Here is an 18,317-nt window from a genome sequence, read left to right as displayed (position 1 = left end):
GTTGAGACATGAGGGCCATCATGGCGAGTGGAACATCCTCCATTTGATTTAGTTTCTAGCCTTATTTATGCTCATTTAAATTGCATTGCTAGTAGTTTGTTTATTAGGAGTCCTAATATTGAGTTAATAAGTTATTTGTATGGGTTCATATAACTATTAGCAAAGTGAACAAATTAGGGATGATCATCACTAAATTGTTTTTGAACAGAACCATGCTTTGGGAACTGTTTCTTATCTATGGAGGCAGCGTTTCTTCTGTAGTATTCATTGGTGTTGCAGTGGGCAAGATCCATTGATCAACTTCGGAAGGGCATTGCAGATCATGATTATCTTCGACAGTGAATTGAAGAGAGAAAGAATTGATCTATCCTTTTTTTATTGAAATGCAAAGAAATTTATTAATAAAGAAAGAGGATAAAACCCCAACACCAAGGTGGTTGGAAACAAGCCAAACACAAAAACAATACAACACAAAGTAATCTACAAATAGAAAGAACTCAATGTGGAAGATGATCAAATAACTCCACTCTAGTTCTGGCCACGCTGTCTCTAATCAGACGATCAGCCTCAGCATTGGCGGATTTTGTAACGTGCTGAAACTGAACTGGGTATCCCTCCAACTGCATATGAATTTGGTACGGGACTAAATGGGTGTCACTTAGGTTGAAATAAATTAGTTTAGATATTTGTTATTTTTAGATTCACTCTCTAGTTGTTTAGTATAGATAGGAGTGTCTTAGAGATAAGGGTTATCTAGATTAGGGATTTTCTATAAATAATATGTAATTAGCTTTTTTTTAAGGAATGAAGAAACTTGTTCCAAAAAGTGTGTATTTGTGCACAAAGAAGGATTGATCTTTCCCACGAAGTGGATCAAGAGGCTGATCTTCCCTCTAAGAAGATTAGAAGCCATTTAGCTTCAATTGGCACTTTCGCTTGCCATGAAGTTCGAAGAATCTCCATGTCTGAAAGATAAATGAAGAGTTCAGCGGGAGCACAGTCGAGAAGGCCTTTTAACGAGAAAGAAAGAAGAAAAAGGGGAGAAAATAAGAAGAGCGAAAGAAATGAGTAAAGGCCACAGAAGAAAGGCATAGATGATTTTCAATGTTTTCGAGTTTGACAAGGTCGTTACCGTAAAATCCGCCATTCCTCTCAACCTATCCAACGCCATCAAGAAGTTCCTCATCCACAACCATCCGTGCATCAAAATCTCAATAATTTAAAAAAAGCACGGTAAAATAGCTTTGATGAATACGATGAAATCCGTCTCAAGATGGAGCTGTTGCGACCCTTGACGATGACATGCGAAATGATGACTCATTGTAAGGGGAAGAAAAGAAAGGGAGCGAGAAGAAAAAGAAAAAGAGAACAGAGAAGACTTTCGAAAAGTGCGCAAGATCTCATTTTCCACCAACTGGCCAGCACTTAATGTTCAACCTTGAGGACAAGGTTGATTTGAAGGGGGTGGAATGTTACGTGACTAAATGGGTCTCACTTAGGTTGAAATAAATTAGTTTAGATATTTGTTATTTTTAGATTTACTCTCTAGTTGTTTAGTATAGATAGGAGTCTTAGAGATAAGGGTTATCTAAATTAGGGATTTTCTATAAATAACATGTAATTAGTTTTTTTAAAGGAATGAGGAAACTTGTTCCAGAAAGTGTGTTTTTGCGCACAAAGGAGGACTGAACCTTCCCTTGAAGTAGATCAAGAGGCTAATCTTCCTCTAAGAAGATCAATCACGTTACGAACCGATTTAGGTTCGTAACAAGTGATCCTTCCCTTGAAGTGGATCAAGAGACTAATCTTCCCTCTAAGAAGATAGATTTTGTTATGAACTGAATCGGGTTCGTAACAGAATTTCATCAATCAAGTCCGCAAATCTCCAAGGTGCAAGGATTTTGCAATCCAATCATCGAATCACATTAAGGAAATCTCCTTCCACAGTCAATCGATCTAGAACACTACTATCAGAAAACTGAATATCATATAATACTGTTGTTACTGCCACTTCGTTGGAATCTTTCACCCCAATTGTACCAACAAATGCCCACTTAGTCAACCCGACTTCATCTCCTAGGAGACCTCAAACTCTCATCAGCGCAGGTTGGCCGCTGATACTATAACCATCAAAATTCAACTTCAGCCAACCTGGAGTGGGGTGGGGTGGGGTGGGGGTGGGGTTGTCCAGAACCATCTTAGAACGTAGATAGAGACGAATTTGAAGCAAGGAATCAGTCTTGCCCACCTTATGGTAAGCACAATCACCTAAAATTAAATGAAAGAATCGACCTATCTTTTCCGAAGGCCAAACATAGATTATGATTATAGAGCATATCTTGTATCTTTCTTTATTATAGATTTGATATACTATTAAGATTAGTTGTACAATGAATTTCACTACGGTTTGCGGTTGACAATGGATGCAAAACATGAATCTGGTTTGGAAGTTCCAAATCTGTTACATTCATCAGTTTCGGGATGCAGCATCGTGTTTGCAACTTCTTGACGTGATCCTTTGTTGCAACTAGATATTTATCTTGTGGGAGCTTATCTGTAATAGATTTATGCACATGTTACTTCTGGGTTTCTATAGATATAATCTCATTGATTTTACGGGAATCCTACGACACGATTTGGAGTATTGGAAGCTTTCTAAATCATATCACTCTTGGGCTTTGACACTCACCAAGAATTCAGAGTTTAGTGTTCAGCATGTGTTTGAATTCCCGGTTTATTATCAGAACAATAGCATGGATTTATTGGCTGGGATTCCCATCAGGAATTCAATACTAGAGTTCTTGATCTCTGGTTATAATCATACAAAATGCATGAAATGGAAAGCAGAGAAGCAGGGAGAATCTCGCTTGGTATACCATGTTCAAACAGGGGATTCACAAGCAGCAGCTTCTCGAGAAGCATCCATGGATTTCTGGGGATAGAATCAACCGTCGTTGTGAAGCAGCAATCTGGGTCGTCTATAGGCACTTTGAATCATCATCAAGAACCCAAAAGAGGGATTTTAGTGTTGGAATTAGTGTTAAAACAAAGACGATTTCAGCAACTTTGAACACCCCCTTTTTGCTGTATTTGATTCATGGTTGTATTCTGAAGCAGTAACAATTCGATTCATAGTTATTCGCTTATAGATGTTGATTGTGGATTGCAGTAGCAGATCATGGATTAATACAAGAAACCTTTCATGAATTGGAGTTATAACTTGATTTCAATAGGTTGCTCATAAGTTCCAGAAACCAAGAAATCTATCACCTATGAGCTCAGAAACCTTTTCCTATATATATATATATATATATATATATAGGAAAAGGATTGTGAGCTTGAGCGTTGGAACATATTCGTGAGCTTGAGCTCAAAAACCATTGAGGCCCACATTGTTAGGATGATCCAAAGCATTCACTAGAAAGGGCCTTACATAGATAGGGTGTGTACAAAAAATCAGCTCCATAGGATCATCCTAACCCATCCATTTTTGGAGGTCAAAATGGACAGACCACAAATCTGCCCATTTTTGCCCTCCACTTTTGGAGGGGTTAGGATGATTCAATGGAGCTGATTTTTGGTACACACCCTATCTATGATAGGCCCTTGCAAATGAATGGTTTGGATCCTCACAGAAATTGTGGGACCCATGTGAATGGTGCACTCAAACGCACCATTCCTTATTAGAGCTTGAGCGCAAGAACATATTCCTCTATATATATATATATATATATATATATATATATATATATATATATATATATATATATATATATCGTAAGGTTGCTACAAACTCTATCTTTCTGCTGTATATAAATCGCGAGGTTGGATGGCAAACTAAATGTATGTTTATTGTGGGTTTGTCTTCATGAAGAGCCTTGGATTCTTCCTATCCAGAAGCGGCTTGACAGTTCAGATTATGGCAGACACAGAGTTGTTGATAGCATTTTCAAGGGTTCTAATTTGAGCAAAGGGTTGTCAGACTTGCATGTTGATTCCCTTCACTTTGAAACAAAGGCAATTCTGCTCATAGTTTCACCTAAGGGGCCGTTTGGATATGCGGATTTTAGAATCAACTCATCAAGGATTTCTTCAAAATTGTAGCTAAGAGACAAGAGAAGAAGCGGACCAGCTGTCGTTTTTGACTCGTTTTTTCCGTCAGCAAGAGAGTAGAAGATCCTCCCATATTTCCAGGTTTTAGAAACCTCAGGATGCAGGAGAGATTTTTAAAACCTGAATTTCTCACTTAAAATCGAAGAAACGCTGTCAGGACAGCATACAGAAGCTTGATCATGAACCCTCTTTTACACTGTTTTCAAACTAAAAACCTGGATTCTAAAATCCGCGTATCCAAACACCCCCTAAGTATCCAATATTTTCTGGGTTTATTGTTATTACTTGGAGCTTGATTAGTATAGCAAGAAAATTGTGGAGATTGATTGTGCTTCCATTTCAGATCTTCGATTCAATTCTTAATTTGAATATCAAGATTTCAGAACCTCACTTGGTCGAATGGTTTTCTAGTTCGTGGATAGCTTGTTCACAACACTAGGACTTATTCTTTGCAAGTTTGCATGATATCATCATTGAGCATTACATTATCTGCAAGTTTTTTATGTATGTGATTCAGAGCTAACGTACCAAGCCAAATTCTGAAATTTGCATCTTGAATTATTGAGTTTGGTACTTACAATGCGTGATGATTAGTGTGGTTGCTAAGGGTTCTCTTTGAGGCCTTAAGGATATTATAGTGGTATCAGAGCATCCCAATCAGGGTCATTTTAGCGTGCTATCAGAGCTCCGTATTTTGGGTCACTTATGGGGGACTCATTTACAATTGGAGGGGGAAATGTCTTTTTCAACTTCACACAATTGAAGTGTAGCAAATTAGATGCAATATGCCAATTCCAAGTTTACTGTATGTGTATCATTGGATATATAGTAAAGAGAATGCAACTCTCCCTTCAACAAATTGAAATCAAATGATAATATCTAGTAGATTATTATTGCCACTAAAAAAAATCTCATAGATCATTATAAAGAACATAGAAATAAACCTGATATGTCCACTGGTATGATGATAAATCTAAAGTGAAATTTTTTCCCTTTAGCTTGGCAGGACCAGTGATCCCGGCCCCCCATGTGTCAAAGAATGCCCCGTAGTTCTGCAAAAGATAGATAAGTTAGCAAAACATTATAACTTCCAATAACGAAAGTGAAACTTGAACACTTGCGGTGATACTGAGAATAGAATCCAATACAACAGGTGTTAAATAATAACGGCTATTATTTTGAGTAAAAATGGAGGCATCCACAACAATTTGAACTTACAAATATAGTGCATTTACTGGTATCTAACATTGTTTACCAGTTTTGTAGTTAATAATGTTAAATTCAGATTTGGATATTAGATTCCTGACAAATTGACAAATACCTTAAGGTTTGGCTTTGTGTATTCATAACATGGATACACATTTTATTTTACAATGTATTTTTGGTTAGTTTAATCTTCAGCATTAGGTAAATAAGGTTAAATGAGGCACACAAGCATTGCCCACCTTTATTTGACTTGTGAGATTACTAATACAAGGGATATTCAACCAAGGTCTCTCCTACTCACTAGATTTTTTTTATTGCTCTTTTCCCTCAACAACTCATTCAAATTGGCATCCAATTAAACACGGCCTCTAGATTTCTATTAGGGGGTTTTCTCTTTGGATCAAGAATAAATCACCGAGGAGTAATTCCAAGACATCTTGGGATTCTTTCTCAAGGTTGGAGTAAGGAGCCCATCTCTTGACAATACGGTTTGGTTGACACTATTCTAAATCAAGATCCATACTACTTGATGAGGTTAGTTCTTATGCAAGGCAAAGGTTACTTTTAGTGGATTTTGTTGAAAAGTTTGAATTTTTTTTTTGATGGTTTCTTCACTCTTAACTTGGGTGATTTTGCGGGAGAGATGTAGGAGGGGCATGAATGGTTCTCTAAGCCAATCAGTTTGTTAATTAAAGTTGTGACTACCTGGGAAAAAATGCTTGCTAATTCATTCTATCCATCTTCGTATTTTTCTTTTAGGGAAGAGATATCTCTTAGCAACATTGAGATATTTCCCAAACCATCGAAAAGCTTTAGAGTTACTTATATGCTGGGAAAGGCTAGGCGAGGTAAAATTAAATACCGACAAGGAGTCCAAGGATAGTCGTAACTTATCTTGGGGTGATGTCATCTTTAGATATCATATTGGCAGGATTATCTTTGCATTTTATCATAATTATGAAGTGCGAAGCAATATCGAGGTGGAAGCTAAAATAATTCTAGATGGCCTTAGACGTTGTAAAGCCTTTGGTTGACTGTTTGGGTAGAATCAGACAACAAGGTCTTCATTGGCATGACTGCTTCTAAAAAGGATGCTCCTTGGTTGATTAAATACTATTGGAAGGACCTTTCAGTCTCTTGTCCGTGATTTGAAGCCTAAAATGATATATCAGTTCAGAGAGGGTAACCAGGTTATGGATCACCCTACTAACTATGCTTGTTAAGTGTAAGAAAATATAGTATGCTTTGGAATTGGAGAGATATTCATACATTGGCTAAAGGCATTGTGAGATGTGATTACATGGGAATTCCCAGCATTTGTAGTTGTAGCAGGTAAGATTTTTGGGTATTTGTTGGTTTTTTATTTCCCGAGGTAAGGCGGTATGTCCCATCATGTTCTTTTTTGACTCCTTGGGCAGTCCAAGTATTCATAGTAGGTTTTTTTTCCCCCTTTTGTATGAATTTGGTGGATCTAGAGGTAAGGTGGTATGTCCCCCCTCTTTGTACTCTTTTATCAGATTAATAAAATTTAAGGTGTCGACCTGGGTTCTAGATAAATTCTAAGGTTAAAAAAAAAATACCGTACTGGTAAGAAAAACAGAATAAAACAGTAGGGCGGAACATTTCGGCCAAAATTCTGGTTTGATCAACTCCATTTTTGTCTGTGTTGTCCGAACCAAATGTGTTAGAAATGGTGGCTAGGGTTAGAGAGAAGAATAAGAGGAATGGAGGATGGAGTCTCCACTAGGGAGCTCCTCATGTAAATGATGTATATAGGCCCCGAATAGGGCAACAATGCACAATGACTGTAATACCCCTAAGACTACAAGTAATGACTAAACTACCCTAAATACATGTTATTCAGCACTCCCCTCGAGCTGGAGTGTATATATTAAGGAATTCCACCTTGCTACAAAGGAGACTACAACAACCAACTAAAAAATAACAAAAAGTACAATAACCTCATACACACATCCAGCTTGGTATAACACTCCTCAAGCTGGTGTGGTGAATACATAATGAAAAGCATAATAAAAAGTAGTAACGGCCACAGTGAACAACATCAAGATCAAATGCCATAAAAAAAAGAACAGCTCCCCATGAAGTAGCCATGGTTTTAAATTTCGACCAAAATCCGAAATGACTGAAACCGAAATCGGGTATACCTGAAACGTTACAAATTTTTGATTGAAATTTAAGGAATTTCACCCAAAAATCTCGATTTTATTTGGATTTAGTTACAACAACAAGCATAAAAAACTGATATACAAAATTGAATATTGTTCCCTGCATATTCAATTTATTGTTCAATTTTGTTTGATGTACAAAAGATGGAAATCTCATTATTCATTGTTCAATTTTCTCCAATTTCTATATTAATAGATTTTAATAGGCTTTGAGAAGAAAACAAAACAAAAGGAGAATAAAGAAGATAATGATAAACCAAATAACATGAAATTAAAGGAAAAACAATTTGAACCGACTCCGGGTGTCAAAATCCAAAACAAACATGGTAGAAGAGAAATCAGGCTCAAGACTTACGGTTCTCAACCCAATTTGGACTCAAAATCGCCACTCAAAACCCAAAACAAATAGGGCATGAGACGGAACCGAGCAGGGTCTTACCAATACGTCTGACTGGATTCTACACGGAGGTGTGAAGAAACCCTAGGAAGTGAAGTGCGCGGCGGAGGAGTAGAGCGGAGAAAGGATATTGCAGATTGGAACAACAAGTCATGGCAGTGAGAGGTGAAAGAGGGAGGCGGTGGACTTCGAAGGTAAGAACGAATTTGCTTCTTAGAATATATTAGAATACTAAGGACACCTGCTGAGATAGAGATGATAGGTGTCGTTCGTATTAAAATGGGGGGGGGGGGGGGGGGGGGGGGGCGCGTTTGCGAGGGCAAAGCAGATACTGAAATGACGGAAATACCTGAAACGTTACAAAATTTAGGCTGAAATTTCGGTTACAGTGAGGAACAAAACGCATCCCGTGTTAAGAATAGATTTCTTATTTATGTTATTGCTATCTTATATTAGGTTTCCTTATTGCCTTTTTCCTATTCTTTTTATTTCTATTTCCATATATTTCTTTCTCTAATTTCTATATAATGAAGATGCCGTATGGCCTTTGAGCAACGAATAATCAAATTAAGTGTAGTTTGCATATTGGAGGTCGAGTTTTCTCGAATTATCTCATTGGAGGCCCGAGTTTCCTCGAATTAACTCATTATTTTCCCCTTTTCTATCTTCTTCTTCTTTATTTTCACTTCTGATAGAACGGTGTTCTATCAAGTTGGTATCAAAGCACTTTCCTGGTGCATGGTGCTAACTCGCCATCAGAGAGTTTTCTGGCATCACCGACCTCCAAATCTATTCCATGGCGGATGCCTTGAAAGCTGAAATCAGAGAAGAACTCGATGCGGTTTATCAGGCACAGTTCAACAACATTGAGACGCATTTGCAAAAGATCATGGATCTTCTTCTGCAAACACGACCGTCACTTGGCGTGAAGTTAGGAGAGCCTCTAAGTGAAGAGTTCAGTGAGATCGCCGTCGAGAAGGCTTACACAATGAAAAAGAAAAGACGAAACATAAAAAAGAGAGAGAAATCAGATTGAAGAAAAAGCAAAAAAGCCACAAAATAAAGGGGTTAATGATTATCAGCGTTCTCAAGTCCAACAATGTCGACGCCAAAAAATTTGTCATGCCTCTCAACCTTCCAACGCCATAAAAAAGATCCTCGCCTGAAACCATCCGTGAATAAATCTAAAAAAATACATCAAAGAAGGTTTGATGAACGACATGGTAGGATCAGTTTGCAATTGGAGTGGTCTCAACTCTTGATGATAAGTGGCAACATCGTGACTAATTACAAGACAAAGAAAAGGCAAGGAGGAGGGAGAAAGAAAAAAAAGGGGAAGAGAGAAGACATTTGGAAAGTCTTGCACAAGATCAATCTCCAAACTTGGGGACAAGGTTGAAATTAAGGGCGGGGGGATGTTAAGAATAGATTTCTTATTTAGATGCTTTTCTTATTTATGTTATTGCTATCTTATATTAGGTTTCCTTATTTCATTTTTCCTATTCTGTTGATTTCTATTTCCATATTTTGCTTTCTCTAATTTCTACATAATGTAGATGCTGTATGGCCTTTGAGCAAGGAATAATCAAATTAAGTGCAGTTTGCATATTGGAGGTCGAGTTTCCTCGATTTAACTCATTGGAAGCCTAAGTTTCCTCGAATTAACTCATTATTTCCCCTTTCAATCGTCTTCTTTATTTTCTCTCCTAATAGAACGGTGTTCTATCATCCCGAACCAAAATTTTGAAACCATGGAAGTAGCACAACGGCGAGAGCGATCAAATAGGGCCTCCCCTTGAATGAGAGCGCGACGAACAAATCCGCATATCTACGAGCAATGGAGGTGCCATGGCGGGAACCAGAAACGGTCTAGCGAGTAAAATAGGCACACCAAAGGTGCGCACAGCGAACAACGGCGAAGTAGCACTGGCTAGCAGAGACATCGGTTGAGTAGCACAACGCCAAGAAAAGATAACCACCGATGGGGAAACCATCGAAGACAAGGTCGATGGGAAATCGTCGCCTGGAGAGAAGAAGAAAATGAGAAGATAATCAACCAGCGATGGGGAAACCATTGTCTAGTGACAAGGTCAACGGCATGAACATCATCGCCTGAAGATAGGAAGAAAAGGAGGGAGAAGATAACCAACCAACGACGGGAAAACCATCGTTTGGAGACTAGGTCGACGACATGAATATCGTCACCTGAAGAGAGGTCAATGGGGAAACCGTCGCCTGAAGAGAGCCAACCAATGATGGGGACACCATCATCTGGAAAGAAGGTCGCCGTCATGAACATCGTCGTCTGAAGAGAGGAAGAAGAAAAGGAAGAGATAACCGACCAACAATGGGAAACCATCGCCCGGTGAACCGACCAACAATGGGGATACCATCGCCCAGAGAACCGACCAACGATGGGGATACCATCGCCCAGAGAACAGACCAACGATGGGGATACCATCGCCTGACAACCGACCAACGATGGGGATACCATCGCCCAGATAACCGACCAACGATGGGGAAACCATCACCCAACGAGACTAGGTCGACGGGGACACCGTTGCTTGTGAACTGATCAACGATGGGGAAACCATCTCCCGGTGAAGATAAGGCATAAAGGAGGAAAAATAAGATGAATGCATAAAAGCTACGCCAATAATACAAAGACAAGAAATAACTGAAGAATGAAACTGACGCTCAAAGAGTGGTAAAATACATCAAGGAGAAGACAACATGAAGAAGATGAACAGAATCACCGACAATAATCCCCCTCGGGCGAGACTACATGAGCCCGGAGACAACAAGACAAACGAAGACAACAAAGAAGACACACCAAGACAACACTAACACTCCCTCTCAAGAAAAGACAGCAAAAGAGGACAACGACAAGAAAGAAACAACATGACAACACTCTCCTCAAGTTGAAGGCCAAATACCTTCAACTTGCAAAGAAAAGAAGATAATCAAGGCACCAAACCTCTCTCGGACATTTCATCGGATACTTGGTGGGTACCTTGGATAGGAAGATAAGGGTCATAGAGGCTAAAAATATAGAAAAGAGAAAATAAAGAGATTGGGAGTTGAGATTTGGGAATGCAAAAGGATTTTGGAGAGTAGAACTACACAAACACAAGCCATAAAGGCCAAAAAATATAGAAAAGAGAAGAATAAAGGAATTTGGAGTTGAGATTGGGATGCCTAAAAGGGATTTGGGAAGAAGATTTCTTCCCAAATGAATTCCAAAAAGAAAGAAAGGAGATTTGTGAGTGGAGGAGAACCCAAAATGGGTTTACAAGAGGGAAAAAGGACTGAAATTTTGTTTGTGTTTTTTTTTTTTGGGAATTTACGGCAAGATGGGAAAAAAGGGGGTGTAAAGACCCAGCCCCACCAATGGTGGGGAAAATTAAAAAAATTTAACGTAAATCTTGGCCGGAGATTCTTGAGACAAAAAAATAGTGTATTTTAGTTATTTTTAGAATAGCTCATTTTTTTGACATCAAAACTTGTCCGTTCAGCGTGGTTATATTCGAATACCTATCCAACGGGCCCAAGATTGCGCGATTTAGACGCAATTTGGCGAAGTTATGGGCGTTTTTCCGTGGGGCCTAATTACGAGATTTGTCCTATTAGGCCAAATTTTTAGTGTTTTAGGGATCTGTGGCTATAATTAATTTTTATACCATAATAAAAGACCTACAGTAGTAAAATTTTCCTCAGAAATGAATTTTATGGAAAATAACTTAATTTGGGAAAATTTGTAATCAGATTCTTGCCCAGGAGAAAAAAATGGGGATTTAATATACAAATCGTGTAATTAGAATAGGAAAAGAGGGTAATTAGAATGCAATTGGGAGACTCTCACGTGGGTTTTTTAAAAACCCAACGTGTGGGTTTCCAAAACCCACGAAAAACAACTGACGTCATCTCCCCCCCTCCAAACGGTAATCACAACCCCTCCCCACTTATGAAAAAAAATCGCAAAGGGAGAGGGAGAGTGAGACCAAGAGATAGAGAGAGAGAGAGGATCGTGGGTGAGAGAAAGGGAGAAAGAAAGAAATAAAGAAAGAAAAGAAGACAAAAGAGGAAGAAAAAAAGAAAGTGAGAAAGCTAGAGTTTCGTCAATTTTTTGTCTTCTTCTTCACAAGTGCCTAAATTTCATCTTTTAATGTTTTCTAGGGTTTGTAGGTATGTTTACAAAACAAAGATGGTTTTACTTGTCTTGAACAAAAGATTTTCATTATTTTTATTAGGGTTTTGGTTTAATCTATTGGATTAGGGAGTCTATTTTAGGAATTTAGGGCTATGTGAACGATTTTAAGGAATTTAATTGATGTATTTTGCAAAAAATCAGCACCCTTAAAAGGTTATTTTTCAAAGATTTTAAAGGGATTTCAACTAAGGATGATGTAATTTGATTTTTCGTGATAAAGATAATAGGTTAGCGTGTTGTAAGCCATTTTGGAGGGTTATTTCTCCAAAATCAGCATAGCTAATTTTTAATGAAACATAGTGGTAGTTATGTTAGGAGGTTTATTTAGGTTAATTTTTTATGTTCGGAGGTTTATTTAGGTTAATTTTTGTGATCTAGGTTATATGTGCAAACAAAGAGGGAGTTTTTTAAGGGATTTTTTGATAAAAATCAGCATGAATAAACGAATTTTATGGGTTGTTTTTGTAAGAGGGCATCATGCGCATGTCCTATAGGTAGTAGAGGCTCTTTTTCTTGAAAATGATTGTAGGTGAGCATTTGTTAAAAGCCTACAGGGCTGATTTTTATAAAATTCATCACTTTAAAGGGGGAGAAAAAAATTGATTTGTTTAAAAGATTTAGAATATGGAATGATACTATGAATCTAGGCTAACCATGTCATTGAAAAAAATCATGTTCATGGGTTGAAGGGAATGTTAGATAACCTAGATAACCTAGAAGATTCAATTGACACATTGACATGTAATCCTTACAGGTTCCTTTTCGATTGATACATAGAGCCTCACGTCTCATTCTACACTCAAACTATAAGGCAAGTGATAGTGACTTTCACATTAATAGTTTCCAAGAATGAATCGTAGTTATTGTTATGGCTACATCGAACATGTAAAGAGAGAAGAGAAGAAGGTTTTGGGGAGAAATCGTGAATAAGAGTGCTCTCCCTCATGCACATATTTATTTATATATATGTACGTCATATACATGCAAAGACATAAATACCCCCCATAAAGAGGGTGCGCACATATACTACGATATCCAACACTCCCCCTCAAGCTGGAGAATGTATATCATACATTCCCAGCTTGTTATATAAATCACTTAATCGAACCCTGCTCAATGGTTTCGTAAACATATCCGCTATTTGATCATTTGATCTTGTAAACACAGTGCAAATCTGCCCTTCTTGAATCAGATGACGAATAAAGTGACAATCCACCTCTATATATTTTGTCCTCTCGTGAAAGACTGGGTTCATGGCTATATGAATAGTGGACTTATTGTCACAGTGGAGAGACGCAGGCGACGAGTCAGGTAACCCAATCTCTGACATGAATGACCTCAACCAGATCAGCTCACAACCTGCATATGCCATGGCTCTGTACTCAGCCTCTGCACTTGACCTTGATACAACTTCCTGTTTCTTGCTTTTCCATGACACTAAATTACCCCCAACAAAATTACAGTAACCATTCGTGGACCTCCTGTCTGCAGGAGAGCCTGCCCAATTGCATCAGAGTATCCCTCAATCTTCATGTGACTATGCTTTCTGAAGAGGAGTCCTCTACCATGAGCTTTCTTCAGATATTTCACTACTTGAATGACTACCGACCAATGAGATGTCCGTGGTGCACTCATATACCGACTCACCACGCCAACTACATAAGCGATATCAGGACGTGTGACAGTGAGATAAATCAATCTCCCAACTAAACGTCTGTATCGGCTTGGATCCTTTAGTAACTCCCCCTGATCAGGGGAGAGCCTGACTCGGGTCCATGGGAGTCTCAGCTGGTTTTGCTCCCAGAAGGCCAGTCTCCTCCAATATATCTAGTGCATACTTTCTTTGTGATAAAGATAGCCTTATACGTGAATATGCTACCTCTATCCCTAGAAAGTATCTCAAACGACCAAGGTCTTTGGTGCAGAATTCCTTCTGAAGGAACTCCTTCAGCCTCTGTATACCCACACTGTCACTTCCTGTAATTATGATATCATCAACATACACAATCAGAAAAATCCTACCATCTTTGCCCTGAGAGCTGAACACTGAGTGATCTACAGCACATTGTTTCATTCCAAATCGTATCACCGCCTCACTAAATCTTCCAAACCAAGCACAAGGAGATTGTTTTAGACCATATCTCGCCTTATGTAACTTACATACAGCATTCTGCATCTCCCCCCGAGAAACGAAGCCAGGAGGTTGCTCCATATATACTCTTCCTGCAGATCACCATGCAAGAAGGCATTCTTGACATCTAACTGATGGAGAGGACACGGCCTGTTGACGGCAAAGGATATCAGAACTCTGATAGAAGGAATCTTGGCCACAGGAGAAAATGTCTCAACATAATCAATGCCATACGTCTGTGTATACCCTTTGGCAACCAATCGAGCCTTCAGCCTTTCTACCGTCCCATCAGGGAAATATTTCACTGTGAAGACCCACTTACAGCCCACCACCTGAGCACCCGGAGGAAGAGAGACCAACTGCCATGTGTGATTCTCTTTCATAGCACACATCTCTGCTTCCATTGTCGATCGCCAACCTGGATTAGCCAAAGCCTCGACAACAGAGGGAGGAAGAGAAACAGAAGATAGAGATGACAAAAAGGAATTGTATAAGGGTGAAACATGAGCATAAGAAACCGCATTAGAGATAGGATGATGAGTCGTATGAGAACGTGTACGAGAGGCAATCGGAGCTTCAACAGGAAAAGTACTTACCTCAGGAGCATCAGGTGGGCTAGCGAGCTGTGATGAGGCTGGAGGACATGAAGGGGCATCTTGAGAAGCAGGATGTTGATGACGACGAGAATAAACCTGCAGAGGTTTAAGGGAATCTACAGATGATGAAAGCGGTACTGAGATAGGTAAAGGGACAGGCAACGACAACGGAACCTCTGGGTCAGGAACCGGAGAAGAAATAGGTCCAGTAAAATAGGGCTTATCCTCAAAAAATGAAACATCAGCAGAGACATAAGCACGATGAAGTTGAGGACTATAACACCTGTAGCCCTTCTGAGTGCGAGAATAGCCTAGAAAAATACATTTAACTCCTCGCGGTTTCAGCTTATCTAATCCCGGAGTAAGGTCATGAACAAAACACGTGCAACCAAACACTCTGGGAATTAAGGGAAACGGATTCCCAGAGGGATGCAAGACAGAGAAAGGAGATCGATTAGCGAGAACATATGACGGCAGGCGGTTCGCCAGAAAACAGGCGGTGAGAGTGGCTTCAGCCCAATATGATTTAGGAACATGCATTTGGAAAAGAAGTCCTCGCTATGTCCACAAGATATCGAATTTTCCTCTCTGCAACCCCATTTTGCTGAGAGGTATGGGCACACGATGACTGGTGAATAATTCCATGACTCGATTAAAAAATCCTTAAAACCATTAGAAACAGAGAAATACTCACGTGCATTCTCTGTGCGTAGGCATTTAATGGAATATGAATACTTAGTAGAGAGTTCAGCATAAAATGAGCGAGATATATTAAAAACTTCAGAACGATCTCTTATTACATATAACCAAGTCATCATTGAATAATTGTCCGCAAAAATAATAAAATACCGACCTCCAAATATAGAAGGAGTCCGACATGGACCCCAGACGTCAGAATGAACCAGCTCAAACGGACGTAGGACACGACTCACTGAACGAGACTTGTAGGAAACACGATGGTGTTTTCCAAACTGACACGACTCACACTGAAACGGACTAACCGGACCAGACACAACCGAAGAATACTTCAGACGATCAGCTGGAGGGTGACCAAGACGGCAATGCCACATGAAAGAATCAACCGAAGTACTCAGTGTTGTACGTGTAGTATCACCGCCAAGGTAGTAGAGTCCATCCACTTCATGTCCTGAACCAATCCTCCTCCCAGTTGCTAGATCCTGAAAAGAGCAATAAGAGGGAAAGAATGTTACCGAACAGTTAAGACGATGAGTAAGTTGGCTAACAGAAAGAAGATTACAGGGGAAACTAGGTACACATAAAACAGACGAAAGAGATAAATGAGAACCAACATATGTATCCCCTGTACTAGAAATAGGGCATTTTGCCCCATTAGCCAAAGTAACCAATGTTGAAGAAGAATGAGGCCGGAAGGGACTAAGTAGGCTACGGTTACCAGTCATATGATGAGAGGCTCCAGAGTCAATGAGCCATGAACTAGAATGACTGAGAGAGCAGGATGGGGTGCTACCTTCCTTCGCAAGAGTTGCAGTTGGTTGTTTCCCGTTGCCTCGTAGACGTAGAAGAGCCTCGTATTCAGTGCGGGAGACAACTAAGGTGTCAGAAGGATCAGTAGGAGTCTCGGAGGGAGTCCCTGAAACATGATGTGCTGCACGAGATGGTCGCAACTCTGGATGTAAATCATAACAAAAATCAATGGTATGACCCTCCATATCACAATGGGAACAATAACGGTTTCCACGACCACCAGTGCTACGGCCTCCTCTTGAATCACGGCCAAAACCACGACCATGACCTCTGCGACCACATCCACGCCCCCTTGTGCCTCGATTGTAACCCGACTGAACGGCCATGGCAAACTGCTCACCAATAGTATCCCCATGATCCTCAACACGCAATGCTCGCTGAACCCGAGAGAAGACAGCGTCCATGTCTGGTAAAGTACCAAGGCCTAAGATCTGCTGACGAATAAGCAAAAAATCACCCAGTCCATCCAAAAATCGAACAACACATAGCTCATTTTTCTGCTGGGCTAACACAACAAGATCGGTAGATGGAGGATGATAAACATCAATCTGCTCGCACAGGCCAACAAAATCAGAATAGTACTCAGAAATAGATCTCTCACCTCGCTTCGCGCTAAAGAAGTCGGTGTAAACATTACAGATCCGAGTGAGATTGTTAGTCCCCGAATAGAGAGTTTCAGCACGTAGCCAAACTGCACGAGAGGTAGGCAGAAACAACATATGACCAGCAATCTTGGGCTCCATACTCTGACATAAGAGTGACTAAAGAAGGGCATCCTCCTGACTCCACTTTGCGTAGGAGGGATCCTTAGAATTGACGGGATCCGATGTGATAAAACTCAACTTGCCCTGCCCTCGGAGATAAAGCTGAACATATCGACTCCAGGCGGGATAGTTGAATTCATCAAGCTTGATGGACGTCATAGAGGTCACAGGAAACGAGCCAGATAGTGTAGACGAGGTGGAAGGCAAAGCCATATCGAATCCCCAAAGTATATCTCAAAGTCCTGAATTTGTAGATAGCATAAACAAATAACTACAGCCACCAACTACACACTCAACCACCACAATAACCAACAAAGAACCATCCACCACATAAACATCAACTAATAGGCGTGCAACTAATAACAATCAGGGCACAGATATCACCAATGATCATCACAACTCACAAAACGACGAACGTAGTCACGATCCAAGAAGGAGAAACCAACAGCAACGAGTACCAACAACTGATCACCATCCAATCACTAGTAAACTAACAACATCAGCATAAGAAAAAAAATATGATATCACACTCGAATCACCAATATCCCGAGCCAACACAATAATCACGAGAAAATCATGAAATACTAGCACAGAACCAACCACAAGATGGAAATGATCAATTAATAGGAGTTTAGAACATGAACACAAGAGGTAAAGGTGAATAAAGAGAGGTTTAGGGAATGATTTGTGTGAAGAATGGAAGTAGGGATAGGGTTTGAACGGAAATAAGAGGCTGGGTTTCCAGGGGGGGCAAACAGGCAAGCGGCTGGGTTTCCAGGGGGGGCTCGGGGGACAAATAGGCAAGTGGCTGGGTTTCAGGGGGCGCGCAGGGGAGCGGCTAGGTTTCCAGCGGGGGCGATCAAGATCAGTTAGGGTTAGGGTTAGATTTAGGGTTATTGCTAGGTTAGGTTTAGAGAGGAACTGTTTTTATTTCTAGGGCTTGTGAGTTTAGGTACCTTCAATCGCGATCTACAATCATCTTCAATCTTCAATCGCGACACAGCTTTGATACCATGTTACGGCTACATCGAACATGTAAAGAGAGAAGAGAAGAAGGTTTTGGGGAGAAATCGTGAATAAGAGTGCTCTCCCTCACACACATATTTATTTATATATGTACGTCATATACATGCAAAGACATAAATACCCCCCATAAAGAGGGTGCGCACATATACTACGATATCCAACAGTTATAATTATGTCTTTTG

At 39.9% G+C, this 18,317-nt stretch overlaps 1 protein-coding gene across 2 annotated transcripts in view; it reads right to left on the bottom strand.

The window, feature by feature from the left end:
- Nucleotides 1-18,317, bottom strand: part of BGAL8 (beta-galactosidase 8) — a 50,052-nt gene that overhangs the window by 14,683 nt on the left and 17,052 nt on the right. For both annotated transcript variants that reach the window (XM_077389051.1, XM_077389052.1), the window contains one exon: nucleotides 5,058-5,165. In XM_077389051.1, the coding sequence (XP_077245166.1) occupies nucleotides 5,058-5,165 (108 nt within the window). The remainder of the gene's footprint in view (nucleotides 1-5,057; nucleotides 5,166-18,317) is intronic.

The sequence above is a fragment of the Tasmannia lanceolata genome, unplaced genomic scaffold (assembly GCF_043159265.1).
Source record: "Tasmannia lanceolata isolate RefF3 unplaced genomic scaffold, GAP_Taslan_0.1 ptg000008l, whole genome shotgun sequence".
In the NCBI taxonomy this organism is placed as follows: domain Eukaryota; kingdom Viridiplantae; phylum Streptophyta; class Magnoliopsida; order Canellales; family Winteraceae; genus Tasmannia; species Tasmannia lanceolata.
This window is presented reverse-complemented; position numbering and strand designations above follow the sequence as displayed.